Here is a 17,441-nt window from a genome sequence, read left to right as displayed (position 1 = left end):
CAGGTCAGAGAGGCTGACTCTAGAGCAAGGTGAAAGCTTAGGTCTTTCTGCATCCCCCAGAGAAGACCCCTAATAAATATTTGGTGCTCATAACAGAACTCACATAATAATTCTGTCAGATTTACCCAGCAGACAGCTGGGCTTACAGCAAGGGTTCTGTGGAGACTTAATGAACTGAGTCATGGTTTTGCTACACTAAAAGAAAGTCTCAGTGTCCAGGCAGAGAAATCAGAAAGAGGGTATCTCCACTGCACAAAGAGCATTGGCTTTATGCAAGGATTTCCTGCATGATGTCTATAAAGTTATGAGTCGATTTAACTCAGAATTCACCTGTCTGGTGTTCCAGGAAGCAAATTTGTGTCTCCAACAGGTGGCCCAAGCATCTTGACTTCAGTCATCCATGTGAGCTCACAGTAGCAAAGTGATTCTTTGTACTTTACAGATGAACCAACAAAGAGTAAATGTCTTGTCCAGATCACATTGAAAGCAGGGGCCAGGGTGAAGCTGGATGCCACACACCCTGACCTCCACCTGATAAAGGGCTGGGACCCAGAGCAATGGGTATTTTTGAAGCCTGCAGATCCCTAAGCTCTCATGTAGGGAAACAAGCTGAGCTTATTGGGAAGGAACCTATTACCTAACTCAAGCCAGGTTTAAGTCCAAATATCTCTATATGTATCCTTGGATATGTATCCAAGAAAGAGATAAAGGACAAAAATCATATTCAACAGGACTTCAGGATAGGAATGAGAGCTTGCATTACTCAAAGGTCTACTTGCTAGGGCTGGGGGCTACTTGGGCAGGGGCAGGGTCTTATTTCTCTCCATATTTCCAGGACTCAGCACAGTGTCTGGCACAAGGAAGGGGCTCAGGAAGTATCTGTGGAAGGAATGGGTAGATGGACAAATGGATGAACAAATGGATGCATGCATAGATGGACAGATGGATGGAAGAATGGATGAAGGGTTGGAGAGATGAACGGTTGGACAGATACGCAGACAAACGGATAGAAGGACATTCCTCACTGGAAGAAGCCCTGGGGGGAAGACTTGGGGTCAACAAGACCTCCCAAGCAGGCAGCCAGAACTGGGAATCTGCCGCAGCTGTTCGTAAAACATACCGGGTGGCATAACTGCAAGAAATAATTGCTTCTAATTGGGCTGAATTATTCTGGCCATATACTAGACATATTTTTATAACTTTATTAATTATTCAATTTGAGGCCTATTACCCAGCCTGCCAAAATGGGCTTTCCTTATTAGAGGGTGATGGATTCCCCAGTCCGCCTGCTTCCTCTGCTGCTGGAGCACTATTGGGCACTTGCTGTCTGCCTCGGAGCCCCACTGGGGTCTGAGGAAGGGAGGTGGAGGGCAGGGCTGCCCCCCTACCCCCCGATAGGCAGGCTGGGAGTCAGAGACCCTGGAAGCCAATAAGGCTGTGGCAGGGGCTCTCCCTGGACACCCCATGGGGCCATCAGATCTGCCTTCCCTGATCTGAACATGGAGGCTGAAGGGTATCAGAACACATCCAACCTGGCCTCTGTGGGTCACCCCCTGCCCAGATCCATTCACCAACTCTTAATCACGGCGGTCTCCCCCACCCCCATCCAATCTGCTCCCCACACAATGCCAAGTTAGCCTGCCATGCATTCTTCAGTGGCTTCCAGTCAGGGATGGAGGAGGAGAGCATGGCCCAGCCAGCCTGGGGGGTTAGCCAGGACTGGAGGGGCAGACCACAGCCTCCAGCATGTTCTCTGTTCCCATCGCTAGGTCCAGACCTGGTCACAGATTGGTTGGGAAAAGGCAGAGTTCAGAGGTTGTCCTACCAGGAAACAATACAGACTCGGCAGATGAAAAGTGAGCATTCAGGGGCTCCCCAAGGCCCATGGAACAAGGCCAAGCCCCTTAGGCTATTGGTGTTAGAGCACCACACCACCTAGCCCGGCCTCCTCTCTTCCACCCCAGGCACCCCCCGCTTCAGCCAGAGACCTGCTTACCATTCAGTACCTGTGCTTCAGTGGGTCAGTCTTCCTGGAATGCCCTCCCTTTTCATACCTGACTATCAAAACTTCAAACCCCACCCTTCTTTGAGCTCTGGTTCCAAAGCCTTCTTGGCATCTTTTCTACTTTTCTAGCTGGATGTGATCTCTGCTTCTTCTGAAGGACCAACCTGACTCCTGGCCTCATCTCACATCCTTGGGAACATGCATGTGGGTGACGCCAGTGGGTGAGAACTTTTGGAAGATCAAGAGACATGGCTTTGAATTCTCCCAGGCTGCCAGCCCAGAGCCCCACACTCTCCCCTGGTCCTAGCACTTCCTCTAGATCGTCATCCAGGGGAACCCAAACATGATAAAATGGGAGAGTGAACACACTGGATCCCACTTAGCACTGTGCTGAGTGCCCACCATGTGCTTGCAGGGCCCAGGGCCCAGGGGTCACAGAGACAAGACCTGTGCCATGGAGAAGGTCTCAGGCGATGGGAGCTGAGAGGACAGCAAACACGCCATCAAACTATCATCCAGAGTGGCATAGGCCACACTGAGCATATGTACAGAGTCAAGGTCTGGGGAATAAGGGTCACAGTAGGCATGGCATCTGAGCTGAGCTTTAAAGGCAAAAGAGCAATGGGTCAGTAGATACGGGAAAGTTGGGGGAGGGGAGTGATGGAACATGAGGCTAAAACCTAGGCAGGTATCAGAGTCAGAGAAGCCTTACAGGCCTGGCCAAGGAGCTGGGTTACTTCCTCACGGGCAAAGGGGAGCAGGAAAGTGACGTGGCCCAATCTGCATGGGAGCCTTCTCCCTATCTCCCAAGTGTGGGAGGGGCTGGAGAGGGAAGGCAGGGAGCCCTGTCAAGCCAGAGTGGTGAGCATGGTCTCCAGAAACAGACTGCCTGAGTTCAAATCCTGACTCTGCCACTTCCTAGCTTACTAGCCGCTTACTACCCTCCACCCAGGTACTCTACCTCCCTGAGCCTCAGTTTCCTCAACTGAAAGATGGGGATAATAATGAATAATAATGTCTAATGAAAAGGATGGCATGTACAGTAAGTGCTGATATGAGTTAGGACAGAAGTCCAAGAGGGAGAAAAGTCCAGACCTCCTTCCCTTTCAGCATCAAATGCCACCTTGTCTCCAGCCCCATACTCAGATGGAAACAATCCTCAGTGAAGACAGCACGCACTTTGAAGCAAGTGAGTGTCACAGAACAAGGGTCGAATCCCCAACCCAGTAGTGAGCTGGGACCCCCATCTCCAGTGGTGCCACTGGCTGACTAGGGCAGAGCTGACAGTCCTTGGGGCCCCCAGAGAGCATGCACCCCCGCCCCCTGCTCTCCCCTCCCCAGCCAGAGTTCCAGACAGTTCTCCAGGCTGGTGGGGCTGAGTTGGGAGCAGTTTGAGATTCCCTTCCTAGAAGGGCTGTGTTTCCCATGGAGACCCAGCCCACACACCCCTCCTGGAACGAGGCTGTGTGCTTACGTGTGTGCATCCGTGTGTGAGCGGGTGTGTGCGCATGTGTGTCGCGGGTGGGCACAGTGTCCTTTTCATGCCTCAGTGGGGCCGGGGAGGGGCGGCAGCACTGCCTTCCAGCCCCACATGAAGACACTGGCTTGACTGCCGTCATCCTGTTCTGCTTTTTTCACATGGTACGCGGGCTCCCCCACCCTCCTCCCTCTCCCCGGTTCATGAGACTCCCTGTGTGTCACTTATTTATTAATTTTGTTCAGGGAGCAGATGGCCGGAGCAAAGTCTGGCAGAAGGTGCCTCGCTCCCCCGCCCTACAACAGCCCCCTCGAACACGCCGTTCACACAGGCTCCAGGCTACCCAGTTTCTGGATTTCTTAGAGAAACACTGACTTTCAGGATAGGCCACACGTGCCCTTGCCTGACTCTTGATCCTGGTTAGATGGCACTGGTCCCAGAATCTCTTCTGGTCTGAGAGGCACAGTGGGGGGAGGAGATGAAACCCTGAGGGACTGCCCTTCCTCAAGGAGCCAGTCAGCCTCCCTTGGACTTGGGAAGGAGGCCCTTAGGTCTCCCCTACTTTCCTGGGGGTGTCATTGCAGGAGCACAATACAGTCCTGGGGTAGAGATGGGGTGGGGAGACCAACTGCCTGCCCTCAGTCCCATGTTCTGGGGTCCCCACAGGCTGCGCCCCACCCAGCCTCACTGTCACCCCCACCCCCACAATGGTCTGGGCCCCCACGAGGGCAGAGCGCCCCAGGATCCGCTCCCTCTTATTCCCTGTCTCTCCTGAGAGGCACCTTGGGAGAGGAAGAAACTCTGGAAGGGAGGAAATAAACTTCTTCACTAGCTTCTAGAACACAGCCACGGTTGGGGGGTGGTCTTAAAGGAGGGAGGCAGGGGCTTCAGGGAGATGACAGCCAAGGGCACATCCACCTTCTTGCCATCCTTCCCCTGCGGNGCTGGTTTGAGTCCTTTTTCAGCTTCCACCAGAGGCTCCTAACAAGTGAGTATGTTCTCACCTTTCTTAGCTCCGTGGCGTGTGGAAAAAGTCAGGCAGACCCAACTCTGACGCTCACCCACTGTGGGGCCTCAGCCCATCACTTAACCGCTCTGTGCCTCAGTGTCTTCATCTAAAATGGGAGCACAGCACACACCTGATTCCTTCCTTCCTATACCCTCCCCAAGATAGCTTTCCTGAGCCATCCAGGTGCCCCCACACGTGACAGCCGAGCCTTCTCTCCCTGGACCCTTCCAACTCCATCCCTCTGTGCTAGTAGTTCCAGCTTCCACTCAAGTTCCCCAAGGATGGGCGCTATGCCCTCCACATCCCCAAATGGGAGGGTCCCCCCCACCTTCCCTGCTTTAGCCCCGGACCCCTGGCAGTGCTGTCCTCTGAGAAGTGCTCAATAATGTGCATTAAATAGAACTCAAGGGACAGAAACCATTGAGCCGATGGGGCTGGTGGCCCTTGCTACTGACTTCTTTTTTGTTCAAAATTAGAATTCTAGGGTGAATCGCAGCTTCTCTTACGCACAGACCTTGAAAAAGCATTTGCTGCCGCATCCGCCTCTCCCTTCTGTTCCCGTCACGGTGACTGAGCCCCAGTGTGCGGCGCTGACACGGAGCCCACTGTCCCGGGGAGGCCCACAGGCGCACCAGATGCCGGCAGAAGGCGGCCCAGGCGGTTCTGCGAGGGGCCGCAGGCTGGGCAGGGCGGCACGCGAGAAAAAGCAAGTGTAATTGCTTTGTGGTGATTCATCTGAAGTTGCTTTAACCTTGACAGCCAGCTCGGCATAGTGAAAAAACCACCAAGGAGCAGCAGCCTCCCTGTTGGCATGAAGCCCCTCCACACGCCGCCTCCCTGATGAGGCAACGGAGGCCTCACCAGGAGCCCCCACCCGGGGGAGGCAAGGATGTGAGTCATGAGGCTGCCCCCAGCCTCCTCCCCACTCCTCTTTCAGGTCCCAGAATATATAGAGAGAATCATAGGAGGGCTGTGCACGGGGGCAGGGGAGAGACTCCCTCCCCAGAGGTCAGTGGGAAGGTTACCAGGGCCCTTGATTAGGTAAGATTCTGACTAGATTTTGACTTCTCAGAAAAAGAGCATCATGGGACTTGACAGTGGACAAGCCACACCAACCTTCCCATTTTACGGATGAGAAAACTGAGGCTTACAGAGAGGGGAGGACTTAGCTAGGGTCACCCAGGCAGTGATAGGACCTGAAGCCAGCTTTCCTGTGTGTTACAGCACAGGGCCTCCATTTCTTTAGAGGCAATATGAAGCTGTGGGAAGGACACAGCTCTGGGTTCTAATCCTGGATCTACCACTTGTTAGCTGGGTGAGTATCAGGAGTCACTCTTCTTCCCGGAGCTTGAGTTTCTTTATAAAATGGAGACAGCATCCATGACCTCTCCAAGCTGCCAGGAGGTGAAATGAGATGGACTGTGTGCAGCATCTGCACATGGTGGGAGCAGGAATCTCATTCACCTTCCTCCTTAGACCTTGTGGCCCCTCACGCTTCCTTCTCCTCTCCCACTCTCCCGCTCGGGCTCCTCACCCCATCACTAGAAGGATCCCTGAAGTTTTGGCAGTGGTCCTTCCCAACAGACCTCTGGGGCTGGGCCCACTCACTCCCCCATCAGGCCCTGCCCATTTCCTTCTGGGCCCCCTCACCTGCCCCAGGACAGAGGCAGGCACCCTGGCCTTTTGCTTTGCCCCCATGCCCTGTGCTGCCAGACTGTGACGTCTCCAGATTCATCAGTGAGAAGTATGTCCAAGAGCCCCTGAGATGGGGACTCTTCCCTGATGCAAGTTTTCAAATCAGGCAGATGACAGACAGGGTGGGCCCCTCTGGAAGTTCCCAATCCCAGTGCCCTCGCCTGACCTACAGTCATGAACCTGTGCTCTAGGCCTAGGCTAAGAAGGAACCAGGAGGGACTGGAAACTTTAGGGTCATCTGCACAAAGGTCTATAGAACAACTTGGTCTATTTGCTTTGATATGATGAGATCCATGTGCCTCTAACCCTAGCCCTGAACTCCTAGAGCAGCTGGTGGGAGACAGAAGGCATGGGAGTCAGGAGATCCAGGATCAAGTCACAGCTCTGCCACTACTCCCCGGGTAACCTCAGAAGCAGTTTCCCTTCTCTGAACCTCAGTTGCTCATCTGTAAGATAGAGGTAGACCCAACAATTTCTATGGTCCCTCCCAGCCCTTGATTCAGTGGTTTCAGGTTAAATTATGAGATCTCAGACATGGTTCTGGCCTCCCAGACCATGCTTTCTAATACTCTATTCCAGGAATTTGTGGCTATATGAAACATATGTGAAGAGATCTTTAGGACAACAGCAATGTGAGATTCATATAACTCAGAGCCATGGAGGGTCAGCACTGAGCATTAAGGAAAGATGCAGAGACCCTGGAATGCCCAAGACAAGGCAGTGGGGGCTCGGCCAGAGTCTTTATGCTAATCCAGAGCCAAGAAGCCCAGACATAGACAGTGGGGGTACTGCACACAGCCCAGAATGCTGGAGGGAAGACAGAGACCCCAAGAATGCAGTGGAGAAAGGGATTCAGGGCCAGATCTCTCTTTCAACCATTCTTCCAAATAGTCACTAGCACGGGGAGATCCAATTCTGGTTACGGTCTTTCTGCCTTTTCTACTGCTTCTCAAACATTACTTCTAAATTGGCTGTGTCCCTGGTGGCATAGCTCCAAAATGTCCACCAAAGGCTCAAACGATCACTTGTTTGTTTTTTTAATGAATGCCAATTCTACATTTAATTCTAGAATAAATCTTTATTTGTTGTAATATAAGGAGCAACATTTAACTTAGTTATCAGGTAACTAATGAACCATTACATGGTAAAAAATTAAACTCTGTAGCTTCAAAAACCTTTAGCAAAAGTCTTTTTTAAAAATGCTCTGAAAACTTGATATCTGCATGCAAAAAAAACCTAAGTTGGAACCCTGCCTTATACCATATACAAAAATTAACTAAAAATGGATCAAAGACCTTAATGCAAGAGGTAAAATGATAAAACTCTTTTTTTTTTAAATATTTTTATTTATTTCTAGGAGAGAGAGAGACAGCGTGAGCAGGGGAGGGTCAGAGAGAGAGGGAGATACAGACTCTGAAATAGGCTCCAGGCTCTGAGCTGGCAGTTAGCACAGAGCCTGACAAGGGGCTCGAACCCACAAACCGCGAGATCATGACCTAAGCGAAAGTCGGACGCTTAACCGACTAAGCCACCCAGGCGCCCCTAAAATGATAAAACTCTTAAAACACAAAGGAAAACTTCATGACATTGGATTTGGCAATGATTTCTTGAATACGACACCAACAGCACAGGTAACGAAAAACTAAGAGAACTGGACTTCATCAAAATCCAAATATTTTGTGCATGAAAGGACCCTAATTAACGGAGTGTAAAGGCAACTGACAGAATGAGAAAAAATGTTTTCAAATAATATATTCAATATGGGATTAATATCCAGAATATATAAAGAACTCCTACAACTCAGCAACAGCAAACAGCCCAATTAAAAAACAGGCAAAGGACTTGTGTAGACATTTTTCTAAAGATCTATATATCGTCAATAAGCACATGAAAAGATGCTTGACATCACCAATCAGTAGGGAAATGCAAATCAAAACCACAATGAGGTACCACTTCATACCCACTGGAATTGCAGTTATCAGAATTTAAAAAAAACCCTGAAAATAAGAAGCATCGGCAAGGGTGTAAAGAAAGTAGAACCCTTGGGCATTGCTGGTGGAAATGTAAAATGGTACAGATGCTATGGAATAAGGTATGATGATTCCTTAAAAAATTAGATGTAGAATTATCATATGATCCGGCAATCCACTTCAGGATTATATGTCCCAAAGAAGCATAAGTAGGAACTTGAAAAGCTATCTGTATACCCATGTTCATAGCAGCATTATTCACAACAGTCAAAACAAGTGTTCACTAATGAACAGATAAACAGAATGCAGTCTATACAGACAATGGAATATTACCCAGCCTTATAAAGCAAAGAAGTTCTGATACGTGCTACAATATGGATGAAACTTGAAGATATTATACTAAGTGACATAAGACAGACACAGAAAGACAAATATTATAGAAGGTGCCTAGAGTCGTCAATTTATTAGGGACAGAAAATAGAATATGGTTGCTAGGGGCGCCTGGGTGGCTTAGTCGGTTAAGCATCTGACTTTCGCTTAGGTCATGATCTCACAGTTCGTGGGTTCGAGCCCCGCGTCAGGCTCTGTGCTGACTGCCAGCTCAGAGCCTGGAGCCTGTTTCAGTCTGTGACTCCCTCTCTCTCTGACCCTCCCCTGCTCACACTGTCTCTCTCTCCTAGAAATAAATAAAAAATAAAAAAATAAAAAAAAAAAGAATATGGTTGCTAGGGCTAAGGGGGAGGGGAGAATGGGAGCTAGTGTTTAATGAGTCTGGAGCTTCAGGTGGGGAAGATGGAAAAGTTCTGGAGATGAGTAGGAATGACAATGGTTTGACAATGTGAATATACTTAATGCCACAGACCTGTCTACTTACAAATGGTTAAAATGGTAAATTCCATGCGATGTATATTTTATCGCACACACATGCACAAATCTAGGAAACACAAACCTTAGTTTGAAAAGCACTGACCTACAGGTGCCCAGGCTACTTTAGGAATATGGGCATATTTCTGGGCTGGTAACTGTTTTATTTTAATCAAGGATAACTGAGAGCCTAGGCAGCCAGGGGTCCCACCTGCCATTCAAAAGTACAAGCTACTCCTAAATGGTATCCCAACATGGTGGTTCCTGCTGCCTTCATTAGTCAGGGAAGTAATGCCTCACACCCAGGGTGAGGTGGCCAGGAGGTTTCATCAGACAGTAAGATGCTGTGTAGTGAGCTTTCACTGTCCTGCACTCTGTCAGCGCACATGGATGGAACAAGTTCAGGAGAATCTAAGGATGAGGGAGGCGGTGGGGAAATGGAGGGGCGGCCTTCTCTCAGGCCTCCCCCAGAGGGGCTGGAGGAGGCCAGAGACCAAAACACCATGCTAGAGCCCAGAACCTGGACTGCAAAGCACCACAGGATGGGAAGCAGAGGAGCAGGACCCAGGATATACAATAATTAAATAATACAATGAAGGCTTAAATTTCCAAGTTGATTCTTGGGTATCATTTGTAAAAGTTAACAGGGCATATTTAATTTAGGAATTGGTTCACGTCCTTCTCCTTACAGCTGAAACCTCATAAATGAAATATACTGGATCATTGCCCAGTGCGGAAATAAAAGTTATGAATAATGTTTCTGTCTCAATCATTGTCAGTGCTTTAATATTCCTAATTACTTGAAAAAGCTAGATATTCAATACAGGAAAACTTTTTTTTTCTTTTTATCTCCACTTGTGAGATTAGTACAATTTAATAACAGTCACTCTGTCGTCTTTATGCAGTGTAAACTGACATTTCATCCTTTTCCTCTTCATTATTATATGGGATAGAAGTTTATAACCAAGCATGGAGCCACTCCACTTCCCCCACATCGGTCCATCTAACACCTCGGAATTCTCCACAACAGCTCACGTGGTCGCTCCCCAGGCAAATCAGAATCACCCTGCTTTCTTCGTGGAGCAGAGAGAATTTAGTCCAGGCCTTAAAGAAATTAGGCTATGGGGGTATGAGTCCAGAAAAGAACAAAAGGCCTCCCACCCCCACTCCAGTACTAGCTCTGTCCCCTTCACAACTGTCAAAGTCATAAATCCCTTGGCAGCCACAAAGGGCAGGACAGAGCAGGCAGTAGAATGATAGATCTTTATAACCCTCTCTGCCACTTCCAGGAATTTATCCTAAGAAGAAATCGTGACAAATGGACAAAGATAAATGCACCAGAAAAATCACCATAGCATTTTTTTATACAGGGCCACAGTCCTTGCCCACAATCCAAAAATCCCTAACACAAGTCCAAAAGAAAAAATGTTTTAAAGTTCGGCACCAAAATTCATTTAGAGGCCAGATCTGCATGGAACTGATTTGTGGTTATATATTGTCTCAGTGTCACTGGATGCGATTAGTCATACATCCCTTCAGAAATATTACTATGTTTCATCCCAGCGTGCTGCCCCACCCCACTGAGGCTACAGGTCATAGATGTATAGTCACCATACATGTTCCTAAGCTCTGAAAAAACTGGAACTCTGAAATCGACAGACCCCTAGGATCCTGAACAGAGGATGGTGAGGCCTGCAATAGTGAAAATCCCAAAATGACTTAAATGCCTGTAACAAGAGACAGGTCACATACGTCTGGTAATCCAGAGAAGGAAACTCTATAAAGCCTATTAAAAATTTAACGGGAGACTCATGTTTATTGACAAGGAAATGAGTGCATGACATAAAGTTAAATTTAAAAAGCAAGTTACAGAACAGCACATACACATGATCTCATTCATAAAGATTGTATCCAGATCTAGCTCTCAGTGCAAATATGTAGGGAAATGACAGAAAGGGCAAGAACCCAAATGCTATAAGCGGTTGTCTCTGGTGTGTGTGTCTAACCTTTTTGTACGCTTCTGGTAGACTCTGGATTTTCTTTTTATTGTATTACATTGTATTGACTATATTATATTGTATTTTTTATTTTTTTAAATGTTTATTTATTTTTGAAAGAGAGAGAGTACAAGCGGGAGAAGGGGAGATACACACACACACACACACACACACACACACACACACACACACACAGAATCTGAAGCCGGGTTCCGGCTCTGAGCTGTAGCACAGAGCCCAATGTGGGGCTTGAACTCACAAACTGCAAGATTGTGACCTGAGCCAAAGTCAGATGCTTAACGAACTAAGCCACCCAGGCACCTCTCTGTTGTAGTTTTTGAGAGAGAGAGAGGGCACAAGTAAGCAAGGGACAGAGAGGGAAAGAGAGAGAGAGAGAGAGAGAATTCCATGAGGGGGAAAGAGAGACAGAAATGGGGCTCACCCAAAGCGGGGCTTGAGCTCACCCAATGGAGGGGGGGCTGGTGCTCACCCCATGAGGGACTCGAACTCACCAACTATGAGATTATGACCTGAGCTGAAGTCAGATGCTTAGTCAACTGTGCCACCCAGGCACCCTAGATTTTCTTTTGAACATGAACAGCTTTAATTTTAGAATCAGAAAAACAAGAATGATGCTTTCCATTAAACAAAAATTAAAGCTTCCTACAAGGGTATCGCATGTATAGACATGTACACAGGCAGCTTCCATACAGAACTCTCCAGAGGTGCACACTGCACTGACCAGGACACCTGTCCCCAAGAGCATGGGACCCTCGGAGACCCTAAGGCACACTCAGGCAGATGAGCATCCAGTGGCCCACCAGCAAGCATGCTAAAATTGCTTGCAGGACACCTAGTCAGTTTGCATCCCATGCGGATTCGTCTGTCTGCACGTCTAAGCAGTATCTAGGGACACACACCTTTCAAGCAGATCCTTCTTTCCCCTGTGACAGCACTGTCTTCTCATCCAAGACCTATCTCAACCTTAGGCTGTATTAACAGAGATTGAGCATCCAGAGGAAGAACACAATAGTTAAGAGTTCAAGTTTTGGACTCAGGTTTCTGCTTCATTGATAGCCCCAGTTTCACCATGCACTAGATACATGTCTGTGAAAAGTTCTTTAGCCTTTCTGTGCTTCAACTTTCTCATCTGTACATGGGATCACAGTAATTCCTATTCCATAGGGTTGTTGTGAAAACTAAGTAAGAAGGGTGCCTAGTGCCCAGTAAAATTCAACAAATAACCTATTTATGTTATTATTTTTCCATGCAAGCCTACATGCAAGCCTTCCTTCTAATATGGGAAGGGCCATGGAAGGCAACTCTGGTTTCTTCTATGTAGCCCCAGTGGCTATTATCAACTACTTTTTTTTAATGTTTATTTATTTTTGAGAGAGAGAAAGCGAGCGTGAGAACAGGGGCAGAGGGGGCAGAGAGAGAGAGAAAGACATAGAATCCAAAGCAAGCTCCAGGCTCTGAGCTGTCAGCACAGAGCCTGGCACAGGGCTCAAACTCATGAACCATGAGATGGTGACCTGAGCTGAAGGCAGATGCTTAACTGACTGAGCCACCCAGGCGACCCCTATTATCAACTACTTTTTGATGAACATCTTCCCACACACAGTCTATGGCCTTTTTCACTGATCTCCTTGGGAGAAATTCCAGACATGGCTGGGAGAGTCATGGCAATCCATCACCCTGCCCTGGACTTTATCATGAGTGAGAACTGACTGGTAAACGCTTGAGACAGATTCCCACTCGATCGAAGGGGAAAGTAGAAAGTAGATAGACAGAAGTCAGCATGTACGTTCTCTTTAGGCAGTGAGCTCTTTGTTAATGGAGGGACTCAGGAAGAAGTCAGAAGGCACTACTTGGTGGCATCTAAGCATTCAGTGCTCTGAATGACTTTGAAAGTGAGAGTCTATGAATTCTTTTCATTCAATGCTGATTCCAGCAGAGGATTGGAGCCCATCTTTTGGTATCTCTTACAGGCTCAGTACTTACACGCCTTTGAGTAGACTTAGGGGTGGTGGCTCTTCAGCCCATGAGAATGAATGTAATTGAAGAAACAGCTTATGGGTTGCTCAGCAGCAAGTCTGATGACTGAATCGGGGGTGGGGAAATCAGGCAGTCCAGTTTTGTACTGGCAACTAACGAGGCCATTTCCCTGTATGTTTGGTAAACTCACTCTAGGGGCAAGATTTCCTCTAATCTGCCCAGTTCTATTAAATCGAGTGCTGCCTTCATTCCATTTCTTCCACCAGACAGAAACCCTGAGAGATGCAGACCATGTCTGAAAGACCTTCCAGGGCCCACCCCGTGCCCAGCACAGCCCAGCATACAGTAAGCACCAAACACACTTGTGCTGATTGCTGATGGTGGTTTATATGCACTCAGGGCCCCTGAGACTCAGGCTGTATTTCAACCTCCAACAGGCTGCCCTTGACATTATAATCCAGCAGCAGCAAGCAGACCTGTCCCAGCAGGGTTCACCTAATCCAAGTTAGCTCTTCATCAAAGATTCATGGTAAACAAAGTTACATAAAACAAAACAGGGACAAGCACAAGCCGGGAACAAGCTCTTGAACATTTTAGCCAACATGTTTCCTGTCCGTTCACAGAAAGACTAATGGAACACATTCCTTTACCTCACATGTCTCTCAGGTTTGCTTTCTGTTGTTTGGAGGAATCCGTGGCCCACCTCAAAGCAGCGTGGCTCACCTCAAAGCAGTGAACCAGGTGGAAGGAGGAGGCCACTGTGGTCACTGGGGGCCCCCATGCATTGCAGAGACCCTCCTGAGTACTCCAAACAGAGTCTGGCCCCTCCAAGCCAAGATAACCACCCAGGCTCAAAACAAAACCACATCTAATAGCCTTGCTATAGGGTATATCTTCATGCACTGGATAGACAGAGAGGCTCTGGTCAAGGCCTTTGGACAAAAAGGCTATAACTAGATGTTTCCACCCCAGAAGAAACCGTGGAAAAGGGAAATAGCACCACATTGGGCCAACATGAACCTACGTTTCCCCTCTTCAAGTTTCCATGACCATCGCAGCTACCTGCAATGGGACAGAGAACAGGGAGGTGGGTCCCAAAGATGGGTAAATACTGGGGGTTAGACCCCCAAAGGATCTGCTTAGATAGGTTATCATCTCAAGTCACAATAAAGAAGACACTCTACCCCAGCTCAAAGCAGGAAGAAAACTGGGCTTCAACACTAATCAAGGCCTGTTTGATAATCACAGAAGACCATAATGTTAACCAACCACTGACTGCACCATGTGCCAGTGGAAAGAGGGTCAGCTGTGGGTGTTCAGGGAAAATGAGACAGAAAAGCAGTAGTGGTTTTCAGCTGGGGGTCTTGGCAGAGGACTCCCAGAGCAGCTGCTGGGTGTGCCCCACCCCCTCGGTGGCCAGCCCCACAGCAGAGACAATGCCCTGTAGGTCCTTCCCAAGAGTATCTGTCTTACCCACCCTTTCTTGGAAGCCTTCCCCCATGCACTGTCTACCCAGAGAAATGCAGGAATATGGTGACCCACCCCATAAGAGTCTCATTCTCCTACCTTCGGGGACACAGAGGCATACCCAGTGTCCACCAGTCTCGTGAACTGGTTCCTCAAACTTCTGTGAACACCACAAAACTGGATCTTTATGCCAATGAAGCTGAGGACAAGGCCTTGACCATAATCCTTGACCCCCTGGGTATGCACCCTTGGGTGGTACCTCAATTTCACATCAACCATTAAAAGACCATATCCAGAAGTGTTTCATCAAGTCAGATTTGCACAAATACTCCACAATGCCCTACAAATGCAATGCACAGTGCTCTCCAGACCCCACAAACCATTACCCTCATGCCCCTGGAGCCTTCTGCCCCAAGTATCATCATGTAAACTGCAGGTATGCCTCCTCCCTGATCCTCACACTCTCCTGGGCTGCCCCAGGCCAACACAAAGAATTCGGCATGCACATGACACGGTCCCTCCCAAACCAGAGCCAAGGGGCCCCTCCCGGCCACCAAGGGCCCCAGACTCACCGCTGGAACAGTCGGGCCCTCCCCAGCCAGGCTCACAGTGGCAGGTGTCCGGGGAAACACAGCGGCCGTGCACACACTCCTCTGTACACAGGGCTGCAGGGGGGTGGGAGAGAGGGAGGAAGAACAGAAACAGACAGTGAAAACCAACCATCTGGTCAGAGAGCATAAACCACTTTGTAATAATCCCCTGGGGCCCAGGGATGCTCAGAATGCATCACTGGCTTTGGGGAAAATCAAGCTACTCCTGACCCGAGTCATTTAATTAACTCTGAAATGGATCCAACAGGAGTGTGCTTCATCCCAGCCTCATTTCCTAAAAGGAAACCCCAGCCTGTGAAACAGAAGCCTTAGTTTTTCAAGAACATTCTGTCCAAGATTTAACACTTGGAGACCCTCCACAAACTCTGATGCTAAATCCACACTCCTACTCTCTTTCCCATAAGCTCAGGAAGTGACCCATCACATCCATTTTTGGCTTTCCCCAGTTTCTTTCTACGAGGGCCCTAAAATGTATTGAGTTGCCTGAAATGTATCCAGTTCCCCCAATGTATCTGGTGTCCCCCACCTTTTGAAATGCTCTCCTCCCCAAATGCCCCTATTTTGGGGCTCTCAAATGTCAGCAAATCTGCACAGTACACAAATGTTAAGGAAAAAGCAACAGCTAATTATAAGAAAGTAATTAAGAGAGACATCTACGATGATGATAATTGTAATTAGAAAGTGTCTGGCAATTTCTTATCATGCAGTCAAATGCTACAGCCTCCTGAGCCGGGAGGCAGCAGCAGCAGCAGCAGCAAACTTTCCATCAACTTCCTCCAGTGTCGAGAAGGCTTATTGGCAGCAGTTTGAGGAAGGGGGATTATTTCTCTCTTCCCTTGACATCCACATTTTCTCAAGGTTGTCCTTTGCTCCTGAGAGATCTGCCCCACCATCTAATCCATCAGTGAAGGATTACAGAAAACCCCCGTTTGCCACCCGGGCCAATTTTGTAAGCTCGGGAAATCAGCAGCTACCATCGACCCTGTCAGTTTCTTAGACGGGATCTAGATGAAGTGCTTCTTTTCTGACAAGCAATGAGAGAGACCTTCTCTCTGCCTGGAACTGGCCTGGGCTGGGGGAGCAGGTGGGCCCCAACGGTAAGTTCTGAGGAGCAACCATTGACCTCTAAATACCCACTCTATTGCCACGTCCACTGCCTGGCCTGAATGACCACTGAGAGGCCACTGCCAGGTTAGACAACAAAGTCCATTTTAGGGTTGGTGGGAGGTCCCTCTGGCCCTCCCAAACACAGATGCTGACCCTGAAGCCATTGCCCTGGCTTTGCCCAGGGCCCCAGAGGAGTCATTTCAGATGCCCCACAGATCAGTGGTCTGTAGTCAGCCTGTCCTCTACAAGCCTGGCTGTGGTGTGTCTGGGCCTGGTGCCCAAGTCCTTCTCATTTGCACAGGTGGCTTTCAGGGAGGATTCTGGTCTGTGAAGATGTCCACATGCCCTCACTTGGAGCTCCAGAGAGTGGCCGGGGCCCACCAGTTAATCCTGTTCTCACTAGGGGACTGGGCTGGCCCCCGGCCCCAGGGACCAGCCCCGCTTAGAGCCACAGCGAGCTGCTCACCCAGCTGCTAGCAAGACTTCAATGGCCACTCCTGCTGCCCTGGCCGTCCCTGCTCCACTAGCCTTTCCAAATTCAAATGGGTCAGTGTGCCCAGAACACACTGGACACCAGATGTCCATCCCCAGGCTCCCCCTCAGAGGCCAGCACCCAGCCCAGCCAGCTCCAAGCCCTGCCCTTAGCTTCTGCTTCTCCCCCAGAGGCTGAGTCCCCAGCATGGTCCACTGCTGGGCCCCTCAGCCTTTTCGAAGACCCTCCTGTCAGCTTGTCAGATTAGCTCAAGACACCTCTAGCTGCTTTCTAACTGCACAGAGCAACACCTTGACCCTGGGAGGCTCTGCTGGTGTGTGTGTGGGGGGGGGGCAGATAGTGAACAATGAACCTCCCAAGTATCAGGGCTGGAAGAGACCTCTGAGAAAATCATGTCCAACCCCTTCATTTTAGGCATGGAGGAACTGAGGCCCGAGTGCCTGTGACCTCATGGATAGCGTGTGGTCTCTTGACCAGAAAGGACGAACTTGGGGATGAGCCTGCTGAAGGTAAAGGGAGGGGACAGGTGGCCAAGACCCTGACCTTCACCTCTCACCCAGCTGGATGTCTCTCTCTGCCCAGATAGCTCGGGAGCTGGGGGAGCTAGCACAGGGGGACAGCACAGGGTGCTGTGGTCGACCCTGAGGAGGGTGACAGCTGAAGGCAGAGGCCAGAGAAGCTGCTTCCAACACAGGACACACTGAGCCCTCCTGCAGGGAGGTGCTGGGTGGTGGGAGAGGGGGGCGGG

General features: G+C 49.2%; 1 protein-coding gene across 3 annotated transcripts in view; it reads right to left on the bottom strand.

Moving 5' to 3' along the window:
• MEGF11 (multiple EGF like domains 11) overlaps positions 1-17,441 on the bottom strand; it is a 229,976-nt gene that overhangs the window by 164,869 nt on the left and 47,666 nt on the right. For all 3 annotated transcript variants that reach the window (XM_077746910.1, XM_077746911.1, XM_077746912.1), the window contains exon 4: positions 15,055-15,147. In XM_077746910.1, coding sequence (XP_077603036.1) covers positions 15,055-15,147 — 93 coding nt within the window. The remainder of the gene's footprint in view (positions 1-15,054; positions 15,148-17,441) is intronic.

Source organism: Crocuta crocuta, unplaced genomic scaffold (assembly GCF_008692635.1).
Source record: "Crocuta crocuta isolate KB4526 unplaced genomic scaffold, BGI_CrCroc_1.0 scaffold130, whole genome shotgun sequence".
NCBI classification, from domain to species: Eukaryota; Metazoa; Chordata; class Mammalia; order Carnivora; family Hyaenidae; genus Crocuta; species Crocuta crocuta.
Note: the sequence above shows the minus strand (reverse complement) of the source record. Positions and strands in the feature narration are given on the sequence as shown.